The sequence below is a fragment of the Corvus brachyrhynchos genome, unplaced genomic scaffold (genome assembly GCF_000691975.1).
Source record: "Corvus brachyrhynchos isolate BGI_N302 unplaced genomic scaffold, ASM69197v1 scaffold27, whole genome shotgun sequence".
In the NCBI taxonomy this organism is placed as follows: Eukaryota; Metazoa; Chordata; class Aves; order Passeriformes; family Corvidae; genus Corvus; species Corvus brachyrhynchos.
In genome coordinates, this window is record NW_008239139.1 from 30,029 (window position 1) to 50,607 (window position 20,579).

At 38.0% G+C, this 20,579-nt stretch overlaps 1 protein-coding gene across 1 annotated transcript; it reads right to left on the minus strand.

Annotated features, from left to right (window-relative positions):
• Positions 1 to 11,573: 11,573 nt before the first annotated feature.
• On the minus strand, positions 11,574 to 20,255 carry DRAM1 (DNA damage regulated autophagy modulator 1). Its single transcript, XM_017740022.1, has 6 exons — positions 20,153 to 20,255; positions 18,811 to 18,953; positions 16,848 to 17,025; positions 15,769 to 15,827; positions 14,331 to 14,423; positions 11,574 to 12,878 (listed from the first exon to the last, which is right to left on the minus strand). Exons 1-6 carry the CDS (start codon positions 20,175 to 20,177, stop codon positions 12,834 to 12,836), a joined length of 543 nt encoding a protein of 180 aa, XP_017595511.1. The 5' UTR covers positions 20,178 to 20,255; the 3' UTR covers positions 11,574 to 12,833.
• Between the last annotated feature and the right edge of the window lie 324 nt (positions 20,256 to 20,579).

Genomic DNA, 20,579 nt, shown 5'->3' on the forward strand with positions numbered 1-20,579 from the left:
CCTGTTTTCTCCAGGTAAAGCATTAGTTGTCCATGAAAAACCTGTCTTATTTCAAAGTTTCCTGCAGGCAATTTGCAATAGTAAATTACATAGTAAGGACAAAAAACCCCTATGCTTCCTAAACTGCATTCTGTGGCTCAAACTCAGTGAAATACTTAACTGACAGCAGAAAAAAATTTGCTCTCATGAAGAAGAATTAAGAGAAAAAATATTCCAAGTCAGTAATAATTTAAAAAGTTAAAGCAATGAGTTATTGCCAACCTGCAGATTTTGTCTGTCAGGAGCCCAGACCATCAGTGGTTCTGAGGATTGCTGTGGATGACTAGTGGTTCACAAACTCTCCTTGGCAATCACTTTTCCAGATCATAACTGAAATTATGACAACTTTTAAGCCCAATTTGGTTTCTCTATAACCAAAGAAATATGATATCACTATGCAATTATTCACATGTTGTTTGGTTGATTTGGTTTTGTTGGGGTTTTTTTAACTCTAAGGACAACTGACATTCCGTGTTTTTCTCTGGTGAATGAGAGCAGTGTCTGCAGCTAAGACTAGGTATGGATTTACTTGGATATGGAAATATTGATGGGCTTGACTTTCCTTTGAAACCTGAAGAATGCCAAGTCAGCATTGTGACAGCTGTGCCTCTGCTCACGTTTTGAACAAACTTTGTTTTGGATTCCTGGGCCTGACTGCTTCTTAGCTTTATATTTATTTTGCACTTTGAAGTTCATGTTACAAGATAGGTGCTCCTGCCTCTTTTTTCTCCATTTTGTTATAAATAAACAAATCTCAGCATCATACAAAGTTCACAGAGTTTATGGTTTGATTTTCTTCATTTGGTTGGCCTGTCTCCAGAAAAGTTCTTGGGTTTAGGTGTATTCACTAGAATTAATGGACTTTTCTGCCCAGATTGATTCCATTTGTTCCTCAAAAAGCCCAAAGTGATTTCTGTAAGGACATCTTTCCTCTTTTGTCTCATGAGGTCTTGTACCTCATGTAGTCTTGTGTTATCACCCCAGAAAAACTCCCTCATTCACTGGGAAGACTTTCCTTGGCTTTATTAGCAAGTCTTATGCAGTACTTTTCTGTTCTAGGGTAATTAAATGCTGGTGGCTGACGGTGCAGATTTTCATAAGAAAAGTTTGTCACCTACCTTTTTTTGCTTCTTTGTGACAAGAACAGAAGGTTTGGCACTGAATGGCATTGGATTACATGTAACGTAACAACCAGAGAGAATTTTTTCACTGCTACTTCCACCCTTGTGCAGCAAGACTGCAAGATGTTTTCTGAATGAGGGCATTAGTTACTCTCTTCACAGGGAATACCTGTGCCTCATGACTGTTCTGAGACTGCAAGGGAGCTTCAGTGCTGGGTAAGAGAGAAAGGCAGCTCTACTCTTCAGGATGCCCTCCAAAAACAAGGCAAGAGATTTGAAGCCCGTCTGCTTAGCAGCCTTCCAGGAGTTTGCCACAAGACTATTGAAGCCTTGCTGCCCCAAATAGCTTCAGAAGACAGGACCTAGCAATTTTCATCCAGGCACATGAAAGAATTTTCCCAGTCTTTTATAATCGCAGTCTGTGGAGTTTGGTTTTTCCATCAAAGCTGATGTACACTGGATTTTGGCTATCTGTTCTCTAGTTTTCTGTCCCCATCCAGTATAATTTTAAGCACAAGACTGATAAAAAAAAAAAAAAACCCTAAAAAAAAAAAAAAGGAGAAAGCAACCATTTGGAAATTTTATTTCATTAAACCAAGACAAACTTCTACTAATTAGAAAACATCTGATGGAGCAGTATCAATCACTATAAAGGATACCTTTGAAATTTTCCATCCAGGAGTCCTTACTGTTGAATCTGGATACATGATCCAGCACATACTTAGCTAGTTCTGACAGGTACCTATGAAGTAAGATATGTTTTTTGACACTGCTCCAAGGGTCAAATAAGGAGTCAGGTATATGGGCTGTACTGACAAAGAGAGCTGTCCCAGGCTTCTACATCTGCAGCCTTATGAATGCTAAGCCCTCAGCCTGCCAGCTCTGCTGGGCATTTCAATACTGTTGCCATGAAAGTATCAGCAAGCTTTTTAGAGAAGCCTGTAGCTTTTGGCAGAGTGTAAATGAGCACAAAACTTATTTTAGCTTTGGCTCTGGGTCTTCTCTCACGTGAATACTTGTTATTGGTCTTGCTGTACATGGCGCACCATTTCTGGATAAGAGATTGAAAACAATGATAAATGAAGTGCCAGTTGCAATCTGCTAATTAACCCAGTGTGCTAGGGTGAGTAGCCTAGGGACATGGTGCCAACCTAGCTGATCTCTGTGATACCCTTGCTATTATGTCATTGTATAGTACAGGTGGTTCATTCTTTCCAGGAGAAGCTCGTTTTCATTTGTGTTTCACAGCAGTGCACAGAACTCATGACCAATCGTTCAAACACATATAGGGGCAATGATAAGCCCACATATGTTTGTGCAACTGGCGCCAAATTTTCATTAGTGCATTCAACTGCTTGACAGGCGATGATGAACAGAAAACAGAAATTACACAGCCCAGCCCCACTAGCAACAATTGTGCACTGAGTACTCCAGCAGTCAGTAGATAGAAGCAGTGTTGGTAACCCCTGATTACCTGCCTCATAAGTTGCTGTCAACCAAAAACGGTAAGCAGTAGGGTTTGTTCTGCACATGTCCCTCGAAGGCATTAAGCAGATAAGCATGACAGGAACAGAATGTGGTTTAAGTTCAAGCAGCATGGAAAGATTCCACAGGACTTCGATGTTGTTGAATGAGTTGTCTTGTAAACAGCCTCCTTAATGTGGCAGATGCCATGTAGCATGGTTAGAAGATTTTGTTTTCCTCCTTAGGCCAAATTTGAGCACCCCCAATGTCTACTCCTTCCCCTCCAATGACCATGAAAAGGGCAACTGCTCCGTCTGGTTCTCCATCTCTCATAATTGCACCGTTATCGCTCATAAGGAACCCATTAATGTGGAATAGGTTTTGAAACCAAAGCCTCTCTTTTCAGAACTCTGATCTAGGAATGCTTTAAGGGTATATGCCAGCTCAAGAATCAGATGCATTTTGGTTCTGGGAATCAAACCACAGCCTCTGAAAAACAATGGAATTCAGGAATCCATGGCTTGTTCCAGAAAGTTAAGAAACAACCTCAGTTTTTTGCTGAAAGAAGGCTAATGCTTGATGTAACATCAGAGAAGCTAATTCTGAACTAACAACAATACTTGTTTTTTGAACAATTCAGCCTTAACACAAATAATTTCTCACTTCATAATTTTCCTTCCTAGGGCCTTCTTCTGGAATATCCTACAGACAAATGTCCTGTTTAGCAGGAGATCCCTCATATACATCAAATTTCTAGCTACTTTGAGTATTTACTGAATGAGAACATTTCACTCAAAGAATCCTTTCTCTCTCTGTGTGGGATGCCAGATGTCAGCTGCAGTATGATCTGCAGAGAGACACACTGTCTTGAGGGGACCTGGGCAGTATGATGATGGGCTCAGCCATTCCTGCCCTATTTGAAACAGCACTGTCCCTGTGTAGAGGTAGATGTAAAGAAAAAATGAGCTGTGTAACAAAGAAGTGTGTTATGGGCAGAGTTAGGGGGCGGAGAACCAGTTTTTAGTGCACCAGCAGAAGAATTACCATGAACAATATGTAGAATCAAAAGCAGCAGCAAACATGACGTGATCTCAAGGGAATGGACACTTCCAAGTGTGACTGGATTTGTATTTCAAATTTAAGAGGATTCATTAAAAAGACAGTTGCTCCCATCACTGTGAATACAGATACCAGAAGTCGCCAGCTACTTTGGTTTTTATAAGCAGCCAGGAAGAACCATGTCAGGGTCTCCTCCCCTGCCATGGAGCCCTGGGAGAGGGGCCCTGAGGGGAGACACGGGGTTTGCCTGCCTCTGGTCAGCCTCGTTCCCCACTGGTTGTTTTGTGTTTCCCGGCGCGGGCAAAGGACCCTCGGTCCGGACTGTGAGGGGTCCTCGGCAGAGCTCCGGCCATGTGGCTGGAGAAATAAACGTCTCTGAAACATCTTCCAAGAATCTGTGTATATGATGCGTATTACAGTAATCCCCGCTGTAACAGAACCAGAAGCCTAAATCATTCCAGTTTGTTCTAGATCTTACACTGCAGCCCTGCTAAGGACTTGTAGTTAAGTAGGTGGGGAAAAAGTTCACACCAACTGGAATTCTTTAAAAATAAGCAGGTATAAAAACAAAATTTAAAAAACAGCGAGGAAAAAGGTGACAAAAATGACTAGGTTTCTGAAAGGAACTTGAGCTGGAATTCATGTTTGCAATATCTGCTGTGAACTTCAGCCTCTATAGCTTCCTGCCTGTACCCTGCACAAAGCCTATCTGGTGTAGCTGTAGGCAGCCCAAACAAAGCCAGCTCTGTGTGCCTCTTCACACACAGCATTGCAAAGCAGAACACCGCAGTAAATGAAGTTGTTTTAGGAACAAGTTTTGTGATTATACCTTAATTACTAGTGAATCAGCTGGCCTTCATCCAAATTTGTGCAAATCCAAGATCAGTAAGGTGGTTAAAAAAATATTTTACAATCCTAGGAAGTAAAAGGCACTGAAGTGGCCATAAATAAACGTTAAAGAGTAAAACTAGATGTTGAAAAACAGACTCCCCAGATATGTTGGACTAGAGCCTATAAAAGCCTTCAAAAGAATTTTCTTCAAAACACTATGAAAATTAACAGGAAACGCTCTATAGGAGATTTCATAATAATTATAAAGATGATTCTGAATAATGTGTTCTCTTGTTTAAAGAAAATGATACTGAAAATTCACAACAGCCCAAAAAGAAATTATAAGGGCAGAAACAAACATATGCTAAGGAATGGGTTCATATTAGCAGTATTTTCTATTAAAAGTGGTTTAGCAGTGGACCAACAGAACTATCTCCTGTGTGGAGTATTTAGTAGATGAGCACTAATTCCATGGGCTTGGTTGGATGAAGTATTAGTGCACATTTGATTGATCCTAATGCAGGCCAGTATAAACACTGGTAAGAAAAGCCATCTTCGCTCTTTTCTGCTGGAGTCGCTGTCCTCCTGATCATCAACAGATGTTTTAAGACTTCATTACATATTATTTGGTGGGTAATCATTTAGCTTGAGGCTCTTTCAGTTGCATCAGCATAGTTCTCTTCCCTTTATGTCTCCCCAGACTGGTACTGGTCCATTAGACTGAACAGAGGTTTGTAGTTCTGCATCTGTTGTATTCCCAATTTCACTGTTTTTCTTTTTTTTCTTTTTTTCTTTTTTTTTAATTTCAGTGATGAGCACAGGGCTCCTCACTTAGGTTTCAGTCTTCCCATGCTTCTTTGAGACGTATTTCAGGCATCACTTAGCTGCTGGGAATGGAGAACCCATCCCAGGCAAGCAAACCCTCCTTGCACCCACAGTGACACCCTTCTCAGAGTCTCCGACATGACTCCAGGGACAAAAGCAGATCACCACAACCATCTTGTGTAGCTCATTTCTCAGTGTTTCATTACAGAGACACTGTTCCTCTTCTAGTCTGTGATTTTGCTGGCAAAAAACTCCCCTGTGTTCCCTGTGGGACTGCCAAACAATCTGGTGTCTTCCCACCAGAAGCTATGTGGGGACCTTTACAAGCAAGCGCAACCTCCTGTTATCCCAAATTCTACACTGAAAATCCACAGAAAGGGAAACTCCTCCTGCTGCAATCTGTGAGCAAGAACCTCTTCTCCAGGTCCTGGGACTGCAGTTTCAAAATAACTTTGCTTCTAAGAAACCTATCGAGGAATTGCTCCTTAGTATCCAGAAAATGGAGGAAAAGTGTTTCCTGATTCCTCTGTGTAATTTGATATCATTTAATGTAATTCTTTACAGGGTAATAAAGGGGTCTTTCTGTGTTTCTTTGTTTCTGCTGAGGCCAGTGATAAGTGGCATGCTCATTTCCTCAGACTTTGAGGCAAACTCCTACCTTTTCCTTCCCCTCTTTTCTTTTACAGGAACTCCTCTCTTTCTTATCCATTCTCTCAGCTTCCCATCTTTAGACCTGTTACTGAGTCTGTGTGCCTTGAGAGTAACTGCCAAAACTGCCCCAAACACTCGGGAACTGCTGGTTCTGAAACATGGTTACGTACTCTGGTGATCCAGATGAAGACCCATCTCCAGCTCCCCTTGAAGAAAAGACACCACTAATTCCCGCTTTGCCTTGCTGTTTAACTGCTACTGTGATTTATGGGATGGTTTCAGTAACCCATCCATGGAATTGCTAGGATTTCGGTTTCCTAGACTTCTGTTTTTCCAAAACCTCTTTTCCAAAAGAGGTACGCACAGAGTTTCTGCTCTTCCTAGAAATCCATGAGAGACTTATCTGTCCCCAGTCCCAAGCTGGATGCCTGATGCCCAGTGCCTTCTGCTCACTGAATTTAAATGAGTGGTTTGAGGGTCAACCCCCGTTTGTCCTTCAACCCCTACTCAAGAAGACTCAGTGATCTGCCGGATTGCGTTTTTATTCCAGAAATTGTTTTTTATTTGTCTGTTTGTGCATTTTTCCATGGTGAATTTTTATCTGACAGTGCAATGAACAGTTTCCAATCCTGTCTTTCTTTAGTTTCCTCTCACTCCTCTTTAGTCTTAACATTGTTAAATATTTTTGCAACCAGAAGGTATTTTTGGAGTGAATATACTGCCATGACTCTCTGTTTTCAATGGCAACGCTCAGTTCTGGCTGCTACGAGCAGACACAAGATGCCATGTAAAACTGCAAGTTGATTTTTAAAAAACATGATTATATAATGTTGTGCCATTCCTTTTGGTTGAAATTCCAGGAAAGTAGTGATCAGGATTTTGTATTGCCTACCCTAAACAGTAAGCATGTTTTAAATTCAGTTCAAGACTAAAGAACTATGCTAATACAATAATAGTGTTCAAATTTTAAAGCTGTTTGGCAAGGAGGGGTACTGAAAAAATGTCAGCTTCACCCTTTGACAGCACTGGCAATCACCCTTTAAAATCTGCTATAATACTATAATTACCCCAAATATTTGGTTTAAACAGTTTTAAGCTAACCAGCCATGCCAGCTGTAGGCAGGATCTCAGTTGAGAGTTGATTTTGGTCTGCAGTCAGGTTAGAGAGCACCCATGACTTACTACCTGCATACGTTCAAATTCCCCAGACATCAGATTGAGACCACAAAATGAAGGAAAGTAAGGCTAATTTGTTGACTGTCATGAAGAAAGATGATTTCTGGAACAGAATCACAGAAACCACATCCTAATACTAACATACTAGGAGAGCTGTTTGCCAACACAATTTGTGTGAATTGAGTATTAGGTAACACAGAAGGACAGAGGACAAAGGGAGAAATAAGAAATGGCGCCATCTCCGTGCCCCCAAAACCCAGAGGAAGCCAAGCCAATGGAAAGCTTCCACACTCCTGAGAAAACAAGTGCTTGCTGAAGCTTGGCTCCTGCTTCCTCAGTTGCTTCTAAGACTGTTACAGCTACTTGGGGATGTCTCATATCTTGCCACAGTGTCATCTTCACACACAGTTGCACTGAATTTTGAATTAAATGTCTTTGGAGGCTCAATCAGAACTGCATCCTGTTGTATTTGTGGTATTGGTTCTGAGAGCTCGGGTCTAAATACTTCACTCTGAACTCTCTGTTTCTTCACTAAGAAAACAAGTTGGGTTTAAGAAGAGGGAGAACAAGCAGTCTTAGAGCTTGATGTCTCCCTCAAACTGCCTACAGGGAGATAACTTGTTTTCTAAATTCATCCCTGAGATTATTCTGCTGACACCAGAATCTATCCAGGAAACATCCCGAGGCTCTATGAACAACATATGCACTTCCCGAGCAGAGCAAGAACTGTTAACAGTTAAAGCCAGTAGAAGGCTTGGCATCTGATTTTAGTTGATTAAAGGCAAGAAGATCACTTTTCTTTCAAGTGAAGGTTCTTATCTCCTATTGAATTTGGATCCTCAAAGGCTAAATAGATCTCTATAAGAAAAGACGGATATTTCATCCGTTCATTACATTTTTGCCTGAAAAGCAAGACCTAAGTCAAAATCCTTTCTAAGTAGTAGTCAAGATTTTATGTGTAATCCTGTTGAAAAGTCAAATGAGCACAAAATTCTATTTATAATTTTTTAAAGGACCCCCCCCCAAATTATTTTATTATCAAAAAATCCTCTTGAATAATTCAAACCAAAAGAAAAAACTCCCTGCAAACCATCTAATATGTTTCAGCCACTTGATGCTCTGTAAGAGGAAGGAAAGACACCTCTTTGCATGGAGATCCATCAGCTGCTAATACCTCTAATAAGAGCAGAGCTACTGAGAATGTTCCTGCAGGTCTCATGATGAAAGTCTAAATGTTCATCAGGGAAACCTTATTTGAAATGTACCTGTAATGAATTTTATGACTGTGTCATGGGAGAGTGCTCGTGGAGTGAGGAAGTTCTACCATGCTAAAGATGTCTATCAATAGTGAACAATAATGAACCAATTATACTTTTTCAGAGCACTTTCTATATTTATTTTTTAAAAATCCATACAACATTTGGTGGGAGTTTCAGGAGAAACATTCTTGCTGCTCAGCATAGTTTATTTAAGACAGCAAATGCTGAACTTGTATCATTACAGGTAAAATAATGTTCAGATGCCTGAATTATTGCTGCACTTCATAGACGACAATGCTACCTGTTTTGTTAGGCAAGAAAATAACTGAAAAAAAGACATTTTAAATACAAAATGCATTTTTAAATAGATACATCAGCTACCTTTGCATTTTTTTTTACAACCTGGCATGTCAACTTTCTCTGGGTGTAGACTGGCTGCAATTGTGAAATGTTAAAATCTTGTTCTTTCTGTATTGTTGTCTCATGAAAATCAGGTGTATATTGTCTTCTAAACCCACTGCAAACTGACAGGATTTTATTGAAGCAACTGAGTAAAATGTACCTTCTTTGTAATAGGGTAGGAAAAACTTCCCAAGAGAAGTGGTGTAGTGATGAGAGCTGGATGTCAGCTTGTGCCAGTGATAACTGCAGCAAGTGGCTCCTTTGACTTGGACAAATTAATTTAAAATCGAAGTTGCTATGAGACTACGTGTTGCAGTAGAAAAACGTATTTACTTAGATGAAGGTAGGAAGGGATGCAACGAAACTTAGATCTGACTTATTTTCCACAAAGGCACAATACAGAACTCATTTAACTGGGCCTCCAGACGACTATTAAAATCAGCTAAAGCTACCTACAAAACTACTGTGCTTGCTTGCCTGAACGTGGGAAATAAACCCAAATCATGTGGTCTGCTAGTGCCATCTATTGTGTACAGGGAAAAATACAGATAACCGCATGTAGGACTTGCCTATTTTCTCCTTAAAATGAGAGAAATGCTCTTTCTGCATTACAGTACCCATCCAAAATACAGCCAAAGCTCATTAAATCACTGCTGTTGTTTATAAAATACAGTATGTATTATTATTTCTGTGTATTGCAGCAACATGCAGGACTTTGACCACTGCCAGGCCTCATCATGCCAGTACTGTTTGTGTCTGCATGTGTGACCATATGGGCACTGGCACACACACAGATGCAGTGAAACACAGACCCAGCTGTGACAGTTTTTAGTCAAAGCTACAGAGAACTTATAAATTAAAGCCTATTGCTACTTCCCCATGTTTCTTCCAAATAAATGGACATTAGCTCATCTTCCAAGGAACCAAACATTATCTCTTCTTATAGTACAAGCACCACGCTGCCTTGCACTGTTTCTTGGAGGAGAGCAGCTCTTCCAGCCTCTTCCAGAGAGAATGTTTCCAGTGGACATTGTAAACTGCTGGGAACCAACCCCAGACTCTGCAGTCTTCAAGCAGACGCTCTAAAGCCTGAAGGCTTGTGAAAATGTGGTCAATATTGAGACTAAGAATGTATTTACAGAGGAGTTTAAAATACCAAGCTCCTGAACACCTTTACAAACTTCATACTGGAATGTCCAAAATTCACTGACGTGTTACCATAATCCCTCTAATCTTCTTGGAAGTTTTGCAGTACTTTTCCAGTATTAAGAGCAAGCAATAAATCCCTTGCCATCAAGATTATTGTACTGCTGTCAAACATATGCTGCTGTCTCAGGTAAGGCCGTATGCAAACTGAGCAGACCAGAAATTAAAGTTTAGAATGCCTTATGAGAAAAGCCAATGATAAGGTCATCACAGGCTCAGTGCACATTGGCAGTAAAAGCAGTGCAAGTAACAGTGGCCTAAGACAAAGGGGGTTTTAGGTATTTTGAGTTAATGGAGTTTCATCCTTACATGATCTGGAACGGTGACAGAGACCACAACAGTGGTATTTCAGCAGCAGATCAAGCTGCACAACCTAGAAAAATGAGATTTTTCACTTTTGGAAGCAGAAGAATGATTTAGCATAACCACTAAAAATAACAGCAACTATCATGTGACTTACTGTAGTTTATGCAAAAGGAATTTCTCAATCACTCCTGATGGGCTGACAAATAGAGAACATCATTCAGAGTAGATGATGAAAATATTTCTAGCACTGCTACCAAGAAAAAAAATACCTATTTCTTGTTGCTAAGAAATATGAAAATATAGAAAAAAGGACCTGTAGCAAAGCAACAGAAATGTGCTGTGACATTATCTGTGCTAACCTCTAGAGATCACTTGCTTGTGAAAAATTAAAGTGCAGTACTTAACAAGAGTCAGCCACAGATAAATTACAACTTGCTGGAATATTATTTTGGGAATTGCTTGCAATTTGTCAACTCACATTTTAACTGAACAAAATAGTTAAGTTGTTGACTGAAAATCTACCTGGAGCCAAAGAATAACCAAAGTGTTTTCAATAGTTGTTCACTGCACAAATAAAAAGGTAATAATCCATTGCCTCTATCTGCATGTCAATGCATGTTGAGGTCTTAGACGTAACAGATTTAATAAAAGGTGCACTCTTGGTGCATTCTTTTGGTCATAAATATAACTCATATTAAAATGTATCACGATAAAGCTCAGAAAAATGGGAAGGATTTCATTCAGTGCTTGAATTTACATGTTGACTTCAGGGAACAAGGTGATCTTGATTCAGCCACTTTCTCTAAAATTTTTTTCTTCCCTTTAGGATACTGTAAGCACTGTAAAGGTTGGCTATCATTTGAAATAACAACTTCAAGCTTCTTATACTTTAGTTTATGAAAGCTAAGAATGAAAAGCAGTAAAAGAATAGTACACAATGCACTAAGAAATATGGTCTTTTCTTAACAGGGCCTTGAAAATAATATGATGTCACTTTTTGTGGTTGGTATACATTTTCTTTATGATCTTTACTTGAATCAATGTGTGTCCCTTACAGGACACCAAATCAGCAAGACATAGGTCCTTCACGTAGTCTGTCCTAGATTTGATTTTTAACTTGGTTGTAGCTATGAACCTCTGCAAGATAACCTGGGTACTATGGAAAGCAAATCTACCAGTGAAAAACACTTCTACTGTTTTTATCTGGAAGAACTTATAAAGAAAACATCAACTCTTTAAGTTGTGAAACAGCTAAATTTATTACAGTTTAAAATACACATTAAAAGAAATATCAACAGATGACATCGCTTCCCAAAACACACATTAGTTTTATCTTGTGGATATTAGCAACTAAAAATCATCAATATTTCTGCATAAACTGTGATAGTGTGGAAAATGTAATTTGCAGAGTACTTAATTGACAACCAAGAGGTTAATGCACTGAATGGAGGTGGTGAATCAGTCCATGAAAGAACCTTTTGCCTGCAGATACTTGTAACATCTGACTTCTCAATTAGTTCCTTTCCAAGTCTTTCATCACAGAAGTAACTACAGCAGCAAATATCTTCACTACAGATGCTCTCCAGGTTTGTTTTTTAATTCAGTTTTATATATAAAAAAGATACTTATATAAACAACTGAAAACTGCTGGTGCCTCTTCTTATTTTCCATTCATTCCCAAAGACTTTTTTTGAGACCTTCTTCACTCCATTCTAGATTAAAATACAGGCTGGAAAATTCTGCTATATATTAACCAAATTGCAGTAAGATTTCTCTTTAATACATAACACTTGAATGTAATTTACTTTCTATTCTCCCTTCTGTTTTATGTTTCCTACGACCATCAGTGCATAAAAGGAAAAAAGGGGTGGATTTTTACAACATGTATTGGAGTAATGATTAGATAACATTTTCCAAGCAATATAGTTTAAATTTCTTTCAGGATTTGCATTTGCATTATAGTGCCCAGTATCAGAAATATGCATAGTGTTACCACCTACTAAGTTCAAATTTCTGGTCTTGAAACAAAGATGCCCATTCTTGCTCTCACCATCCTCTACAGCCCTTGCAACTTAACAGTAGGAATTCAGTCCTAGTGATTTCCGTTGCCTTTACACTTCCCTCTTTGCAAAATGTACATTCTCAAGTTTAAAACTAATGCTACTAATCACACTACAGCAAATGAAAAAGTACAGATATGTCCAAAATGGAAGAGCTGAGGAGATCAAGTCCTTGAATGATTTTCCAGTGCTTTTAGATATTGCTTTTATTACAGTATTTTTAATGTACCAAACCTTTTAAAATTACAAAATGTTGCAAAAAGGTAGCAGGAACTTTGCTGTGAGATTTTAAAATCTTTTAGTGGTTGCTGTTGCAGAGTTAATGGCATGGGTTCTCCATACAACCTTATCAATCCCTGTCCCTCTGCCACATTTTCTGTAAGTCAAAAGAAACCTAGAATATTCATAGATATAAAATATTGGTTTTTTCACTATCAGCAGTCTTCATGTATTTCTGTTGATATCCTTAAAGAAAATCCCTAAAAGAAAAATAAAGCAAGACCAGCTTAAGGTAAGCTAATTTTACAGTTCTGCAATATAAAGTACAAGGAGATGAGACAAACCAAAATAAAAATATGTTAAAATGAAATAAATACTGTGGAAAATTAAAAAAAAAAAAAATCTTATTTTTCTTGGAGTACGGCAGGGGGGTTTTTTTGAATTAATAGTTTGGTTAAAAGAAAATTAAGAGAAAAAAAAAATCTTATTTTTCTTGGAGTACGGCAGGGGGTTTTTACTGAATTAATAGTTTGGTTTTCTCTGAGCACTGGTTAGGACAAAAAGAGGGTAGAATCTAAAAAATTCTTTCTGTCATTGTGAGATGTTAACATTGGATCTCGTGCTATTTTATAGCCTGTAATTTAAACTGTCTGCGTTTCCATTTTGTTTAATTTCATCACTTTCTCTTATTTGTTACATTCACAATATTTATATTTAGTTAAACTTTCAATGTTTGAATGAATTCTCCTTTCAATGAAGGAGAATTATCAACTAAGGATTGTTGGTAAATATTCTGAGAGCTACTGCATTGTCTGGCAAATCTCTAACGCCAAGGAAAGAGTCTGAGCTTTGATAAAAGATGCAATCATATGCACACACATCAGAGAGTGATGGATTAGCAATAAATACCTCCCTCCAAAAATGACGCATTAAATGATGCATACGTTTCTGAAAGGTACTTCAATAATTCTGTCAGTTTTAGAAGGCAATTATATACCTTTAAGATCGTGTGTTGAGTAATTTTGAACAACTACCTTGTTTTCCAAAAGGTTTTTTTACTTCTGAACCTAGCTTTTTAAACTCTATTCTTTTTTAATTTATTTTTTTTTAATTAAGGAAAAGTCCTACAGCCATGGTCTATTCAGTACTAAGTCAAAACTAAACAGACATAGAAATGTTTGCTATTGGTTAGAAAAATATATGTTAACTCTGAATCCAGCTACCCAAACCAGAAGGCTTTTGTGTCAATACTTTTCCAAAAATTATTTCATAATCTTTACACTGTGGGAAACATATAGCAAAATGTGTAGTTTTTAAAAAGAAAGGAAACATCAATGGTTGAAATGCTTTGGATTATTATATAAAATCCCTCAGGTAGAAAGAAATGCAGTTTTAGTTGCATCATTTATTTTGTTATTATGTCACTTTTAGAGGGCCTCTTTCTATAAAAAGATTAGTAAATAAGAACATATTAATTGACTGCTTTTAATTTCCAAGAAAAGACACATTGAACTATCAAACTGAATTTTAGATTTTGAAATCAAGGGGGAGAATATTCATTATGTAAACAGAAATCAGTTCTGCGATTGGTAAAATGTGTTTCTGTACAACTTTGATGCATCTATCTGAGGTAAAGAATGGTAATTTTCTATTGCATTTGTTGTTATACAATTCATAGCACTTAGTCACTGCTAAAATATGTAGATACTAACCTGAAAATCTCTAATGAATGTTAAAAAGAAGAAGATGAAACCAAAGGCCACCGTCCATTCACAGATTGCACTCATAAAGTGGTAAGTATAATCCTGATGGAGTGAGACATAAAACAAATTTTCAGATAAAACAGCTAAACAAAGTAAGTGTGGAATGATACAGACATTTCCTTCTGTAAATTCAACAAGTACTGTAAGATTTATGACTCATCATCCCAATACTCTGTTGTATAAAAGTCAATTCACATTTTGTTTTTACAGAGTTGTGAGTATATTTATCAAGGTTGCATGTGTTGCATTAAGTCTTGTGCAGTAACATTAGAGGCAGTACAAGAAAACTACAATTAGCACAGTATCAAAACAAAGCTTGAATATAATATGAATGTGAAAACATTGAGTTCTTGTGTTAACATTACCAAAGTGCCCATGTTCCAAGCTTTCATTCAGAGCCACTGAGCGCAGTAATACTGAGAAAATTCTCATCCTGTTTTGAAATAGAGGGCTACCCTTTATGACCCTTTATGACCAAAAAGTCCTGACAAGACTTTTGTTGTTAAGACTATCATAGAAAACCTATGTCATAAGACACAAACAGAATGCAAAATGTTTCTTAGCATGCCATCAACAAATAGGCCATCTGTTTCAGTAAAAAACAATTTTTTCATCCTTGCATCTCAAAAAACCCCACAAAATCCCTGAAGATATTACTAAGATTGTCTAATTTGCAAAGATTTATCTACAGTTGCCTTGCCACTGCTTTGTTGAAGTACATTTTCTAAGTGTGCTTTTATTAAGCTCTTCAAGCAGGATGCACTGTCTGCATTATTTAACCTGGTTTTTGCATACCTCCCTTCAAGAGGTAAGTTTGTCCAAAAAGAAAGTTCAAAGTTGGTCCAAAAAGAAAAATTAGTTTTTGTAGTTGTCATTCTGAAAACACTGAAATCAACTCAGATACCCCTTTAGTATGCCTTAGGTCAGATGCAAATATTTATGACAGTAGCAAAGACTTTAATAAAGAAGGGTGAAAAAGCTGAGAAAACCAATGTTTTAAAAAACCTCAAAAACTACAGAATCAAATTGGTCCACTTTTGTTTCATGTGAAAAGTTCATTTGCAAGAAAATTGACTATAAAAGGAAGTAGAACAACTAATTTCCAGAATATTTCTTTTCTGTAGTCTTTTTCTATGGGAAAGTTGCAATTCTTCGTTAAAGCGAAAGTCTAACTCTTTGAAGACTGATCATCTGTGACCAATTTTCTTACCCACACCACAGACATCTTTCTAGTGAAGATGTAACTGGAAACCAGCATTGCACAAATCTGTTCATGATAATGTACTGTTTGAAGTCTCTGACGTGTTTGCAATGCTTTAAGATCAATATAACAGCGTTCCCCAAATAATACAATACAAGGTAACTTGGCTGCCTAATAAGATTTTACCTTTTCACCTGGGGTCCAATCAATTTTTGTCATGGAAATTTTTGAAGCGAACACAATCACTGGGAAAAACAGTGTAAAGGAAACTATAGAATATTAGTGAGTAAAAGTGAAAATGTCTGCTTACAAAAAAACCCCCTTCTTCCCTTCTGTAGCAAAGGAGATCCTAAACAACCAGAATATCAAATCAAAGTATTTAGAAAACAAGTAAATGAAACACATTATTACAAGGTAGGTGGTAGCAGCAATCAAAACACATTTCTGCACAAATGAAGGTTTCTGTGGGTTCTTTCAGAGTATAGACAGTAAGGGAGACACTCCAAAACTTAGGTGAGATTTGTGATCAAGAACTGTGGGAGCAGAGTCCTGCACTGCTGGAAGTGGAACCGTTGGTTCCCAGTGGTGCACAATAGGTGCCTTGGTCTGTTTGTACAACTTCCTCTCGAGACTGAGGGCCTCTTTCAAAGCCCTTTCACAGCTACTGAAACCAAAAGCAGGCTGGAGCTGGCTGACTCATGTGATGAGCTGCCACTATCAGTTTTCAACACTGGCAGATCACCCAAGGCCAATAAAATCAGTGAGAAGACTCTAATTCTAGCATGCCAAGGGAAAAGCCAGGAAGTTGTGCAGTGTGACTTTAAGGGAGGTGACTGTTGAGGCCAAGCACCAAGCAGCATGATAAAACTCATCTTCTTAGGCTTCTTTGCCAACTGTATTTTTAACTTCTGTATGTTTGGTTCACTGTAGAAGCAGTGGCTCCCTTTTTCAGGCCTTCCTCCCTGCTCCCCTTCAAGTGAAAGAGGTGGGAAAGTTGCTCTAGCTTCCCTAGTGTATGATTCTGTGAAGAACACTGGGGCATTGTTTTTAAATATACCACTGAATTAAGAGATAAAGCTTTTCAGAAGCCCCCAAAACTCATCTTTATGCTATGAATGGTGTCTCAATGTGCTATATTATATATATTAGAGAGCCCTAAGTAAGGAGTGTGACCTCATTTTTATTCTTTATCATCAGTGATTTAACTTAAAAGGAAAACCATGAACACAGAAAGGGAAAACCATGGGACACACCATAAAGGATACTGGGAATGAAAGCAATGCATGATATTACAGATATGGCCATCCTTATGTGACACACAAAGTAAGTGTTCCATCGTGGGCAGGACTTGTAAGAGATTATGGACTGAAGTGTAATGTATACAACACCCGAGCCAAATGCCACCAAAGCTCCTATGTCATGGACACTGGGAACAGCCAGCTCCTGGAAAGAGAATCAGCACAATGGTTAGCTGCTGCTATCTGAAGAAACTAGCAGGTAGTGCGCATGAATGCAAATCTTCTGCATGACATACTGATTAGAGGAACTAGACTGAACACTAAGGAAACAATTTCTAATTCCAGCTTTGCTTTGCTCTCCTGACCTGAAACAGTCACCTGACCTTGAGCAAATCTCACATCCTCTTCATGTCTCGGTTATTCTATTGGCAAATGGGGATAGGAATGTAGCACTACTGTACAACTGCTCACTAGTTGTACATATACAGTGAAAAGAGTGAAGGCTTGCAAGACACCATTTCCAGCTTCCTGGGCAATTAAGCATGCTCGAAAATCTGCTGGATCAGATGCTTAGCTAGATAAGATCTTTATCATGCTCAGAACCCTTTCTACAAACTGCATTTAACATGGAAAGCAGGGTCAAAGCAGGGGAAATAGAAATTAGGTGAGGAAGGAGTTTATGGACAATAAATGGCAATGAGACACAACAGAGATTAGATAAGAACCAGTGTTATAACTGTCAAGGAACTCCTTTGGAAACTTTAGGATCAAAGTTTCTGCTTCCCTGACTCTCACAAATTATTTTGCATTCCTGATTTGTCTTTTCCTTGTTGAAGCCAAGTTTGTTTTCTCTTTCAGTCAGGCATCATCCAGCTCTTTTTTGTGCCACATATAAATCTTACCAATAAGAACACAGATACTTAAAAGTGAAATAGTGTGATTAGAATAGACTGCAGTACCTGTGGTGTTTGCAATCCACACACACTGCCTGGATGCAAAGCTAAAAAGGGCAAGTTATTATCCTAAGGCAGAGGGTTTTTTAATCTGAAAATACCATGTCCATTACATGTAAAACTGTACTGGCTGCTGAAGCCTTGACAATCTTTATTTTCATTTTCTCTGTATGTTATCATGTCACTATATGAGCACAATAATATTTAACAAAATCTTCCAAGTTAGACCATCCTTTAAAATAAATAATGTAGCTGTTTCCACAGATTTTAAGGCAATATCTCAAGCCGCCTGCCAATTAAATTTAACTTGATTCTAGGCTGAAGCTTTCAGTGCAATTGTCCTAATACTTGTGTCAGAATCTACCCTGTTATACACTTCCTCACTAGAAAAGGTAAAATGAATAATCTGTTTCAGTATTTTTTCTGTCTACTGAATTTTCTTTCAGACACTGAGGGGTGGACTTCGATTTGTAATGAGATGCCTAACCCTTCCTGGCAAAGTAAGCAGTAGTTCTACATGTCTCTATCAAAAGATTTAACATGTTATGCCATCTCCTACAGACTCAAAAGAACAGGCTGATACTGTGCTCAGTGTTCTAACCCATCAGATAAGATTACTTTATTCTGTAGAAAATGCTGCTAGTGAGTGTGCCATCATTCAGTCAAAAATGCAGATGCTTTTGGTAGTCTGATTTATTCTGCCCTGCTTGATTATAAGCAAACTAAACTTGGAATAGCAAGGTTTTTTACAGTCAAATCTTCATAGTAAAAATTTTCCAGCAAAAAAATCCATATAGTACAGACCTGTTACAAGACAAGCATACAGAAAACCCCTTAATGGCATAACTGCCTAAGCAAAAATTCTCGTGTATAGGGAAACAAATCTGTCACTGTAAAGCTAATGAAAAAAGGCAAGCACAAGAAATTCTTACTCCATTTTCCAAGTATCCACATGGGGATAATGTTAATCACTGTTATCTAGTTGAAATTTTTAATGGTAAAAATTTTCATTTGTGTTATGAAATTTATGATCATACCTGAAAAGTTGCAACTATGCCCATTCCAGTGCAGCCCATCAATCCAATACATAATGTAAACATATTGCATGAAGACCTAACAAAGTGTGATGTCTCATTTTGCTTCTCTGTTAATAAATATCTGATGTACATTGTAATTGCAGCTGAAAAAACAAAAAAATATGTTATGTTCAATGTCATATATTGCTTACATTTTAACACCTTTTCCTGTAACATATGACATGCAGAAAAATTATAAGCATAATACAGTAAATAATATTACCTTTACCTCTACTGGAATGAAGAAGAAAGGTAGTGATTTTCAGCTGAACTTTCAGGTAGAACTTAAACATTATCTTCCTCTTAAAATTGCACATTATTGCTATCTACAACTAACTGCACATCAGTTCAAGGAAAACACTAATTTAAATCCCATTCTCCTGTGTGTTTTGGGCACAGAGGCATTGCCATTCCACATTAGGAACAGATGTTACAGGGAGATAAGAACCATAAGCTACAAGTGGGAGGTTTAATTCTGCTCTGAGATGCAGTCTTGTACCAGAACTACATCTCCTTATAATGGATGGTCTGAAGAATTAATTCCTTTTTGCAGAGTCACCACATGCATGTCCTTAATATGCAGTTCACTCCTGACAAACATCTGTACTGAATTAGGAAATCATTCAGTTTATAATATGCTGTAGACTGGATTCCACGGTTCCATAACACAGAACGTGGTTTCAATCTATCTACAATTGGAAAAATTAATCGGGTAACTTTGCCCAGGCACTATGAGGTTACATGAAACACACCAAGATAGTGTGACTGAATGAGGCCCTTAGAAAAGGTAAAATATATGATTTTGACTTTGCCTTAATGCCATAATACTGCATGTATACAGAGGTACACAGCTCTTGATCCTCCATCCTCTACAAGTTTATAGAAAATGCCAAACTTCCTGCCTCACATCAGCCATTTTGTAGAGAGGTAGGCACATTGCGGAGAAAACCAGGTGCTCCTTCAACACTGTTCTTCCCTTTGCTGCAGCATTTTAGAACCTAAAGTTCCCCTACATCAGAGCTTTTGCAGAGTGATTATGCTATCTTTGTTCCACTTTTATTTCCAGCATGTTGACTACTTTGCACTGATGAGGTGCTCTGAAGAGACACAAGTGCCTCTAAGCCTGCACTAACTGCTCCTAAGGACCTGACTCTCCAGGTATCACTTACATCTACCTGATACTGCCATTTGGCTGTGGAGTAGTTTTTCTGCAGAATACTGAATACATTTCTGCAATTTAAGCAGGCAGCTTTCACTAATTCTCATTTCTTCATTCTGGTCAACCCAAATAGCTTATACATACCTAAAAGGGCTGAAATATTAATCATAAAACCGAAGACACCACTCTCTGGAGGTTTAGTTCCAGTGTCGCTAAAGCAGGAAGAGAGAGAAATTAAAAGTTAATTGAGACCTGTGAAACATAAATGAGACTTACAATTGAAATCCCAAGAGAAATATAACTTGTGTGAACTGCTGCTGTGTGTGCAAGGCATCTGCTGCTGCACACTTAGCCTCCATTTGTAGTAGAGAATCTTTCTTTTCAAAAAGAAAGCATATTTTGAAACCATACTCTTTGAACTGTATTTCTTCTTTTTTCTGCGTGCAATATGCAAAGATGTGACAGACCTGTACTTTGCTCAGGAATGGCATGATTACATAAATGATATTTTAGAAGTTATGTTTCTTTTATCTGCTGAATTAAAACTGTGATAGAGCAAAATATATCTAAT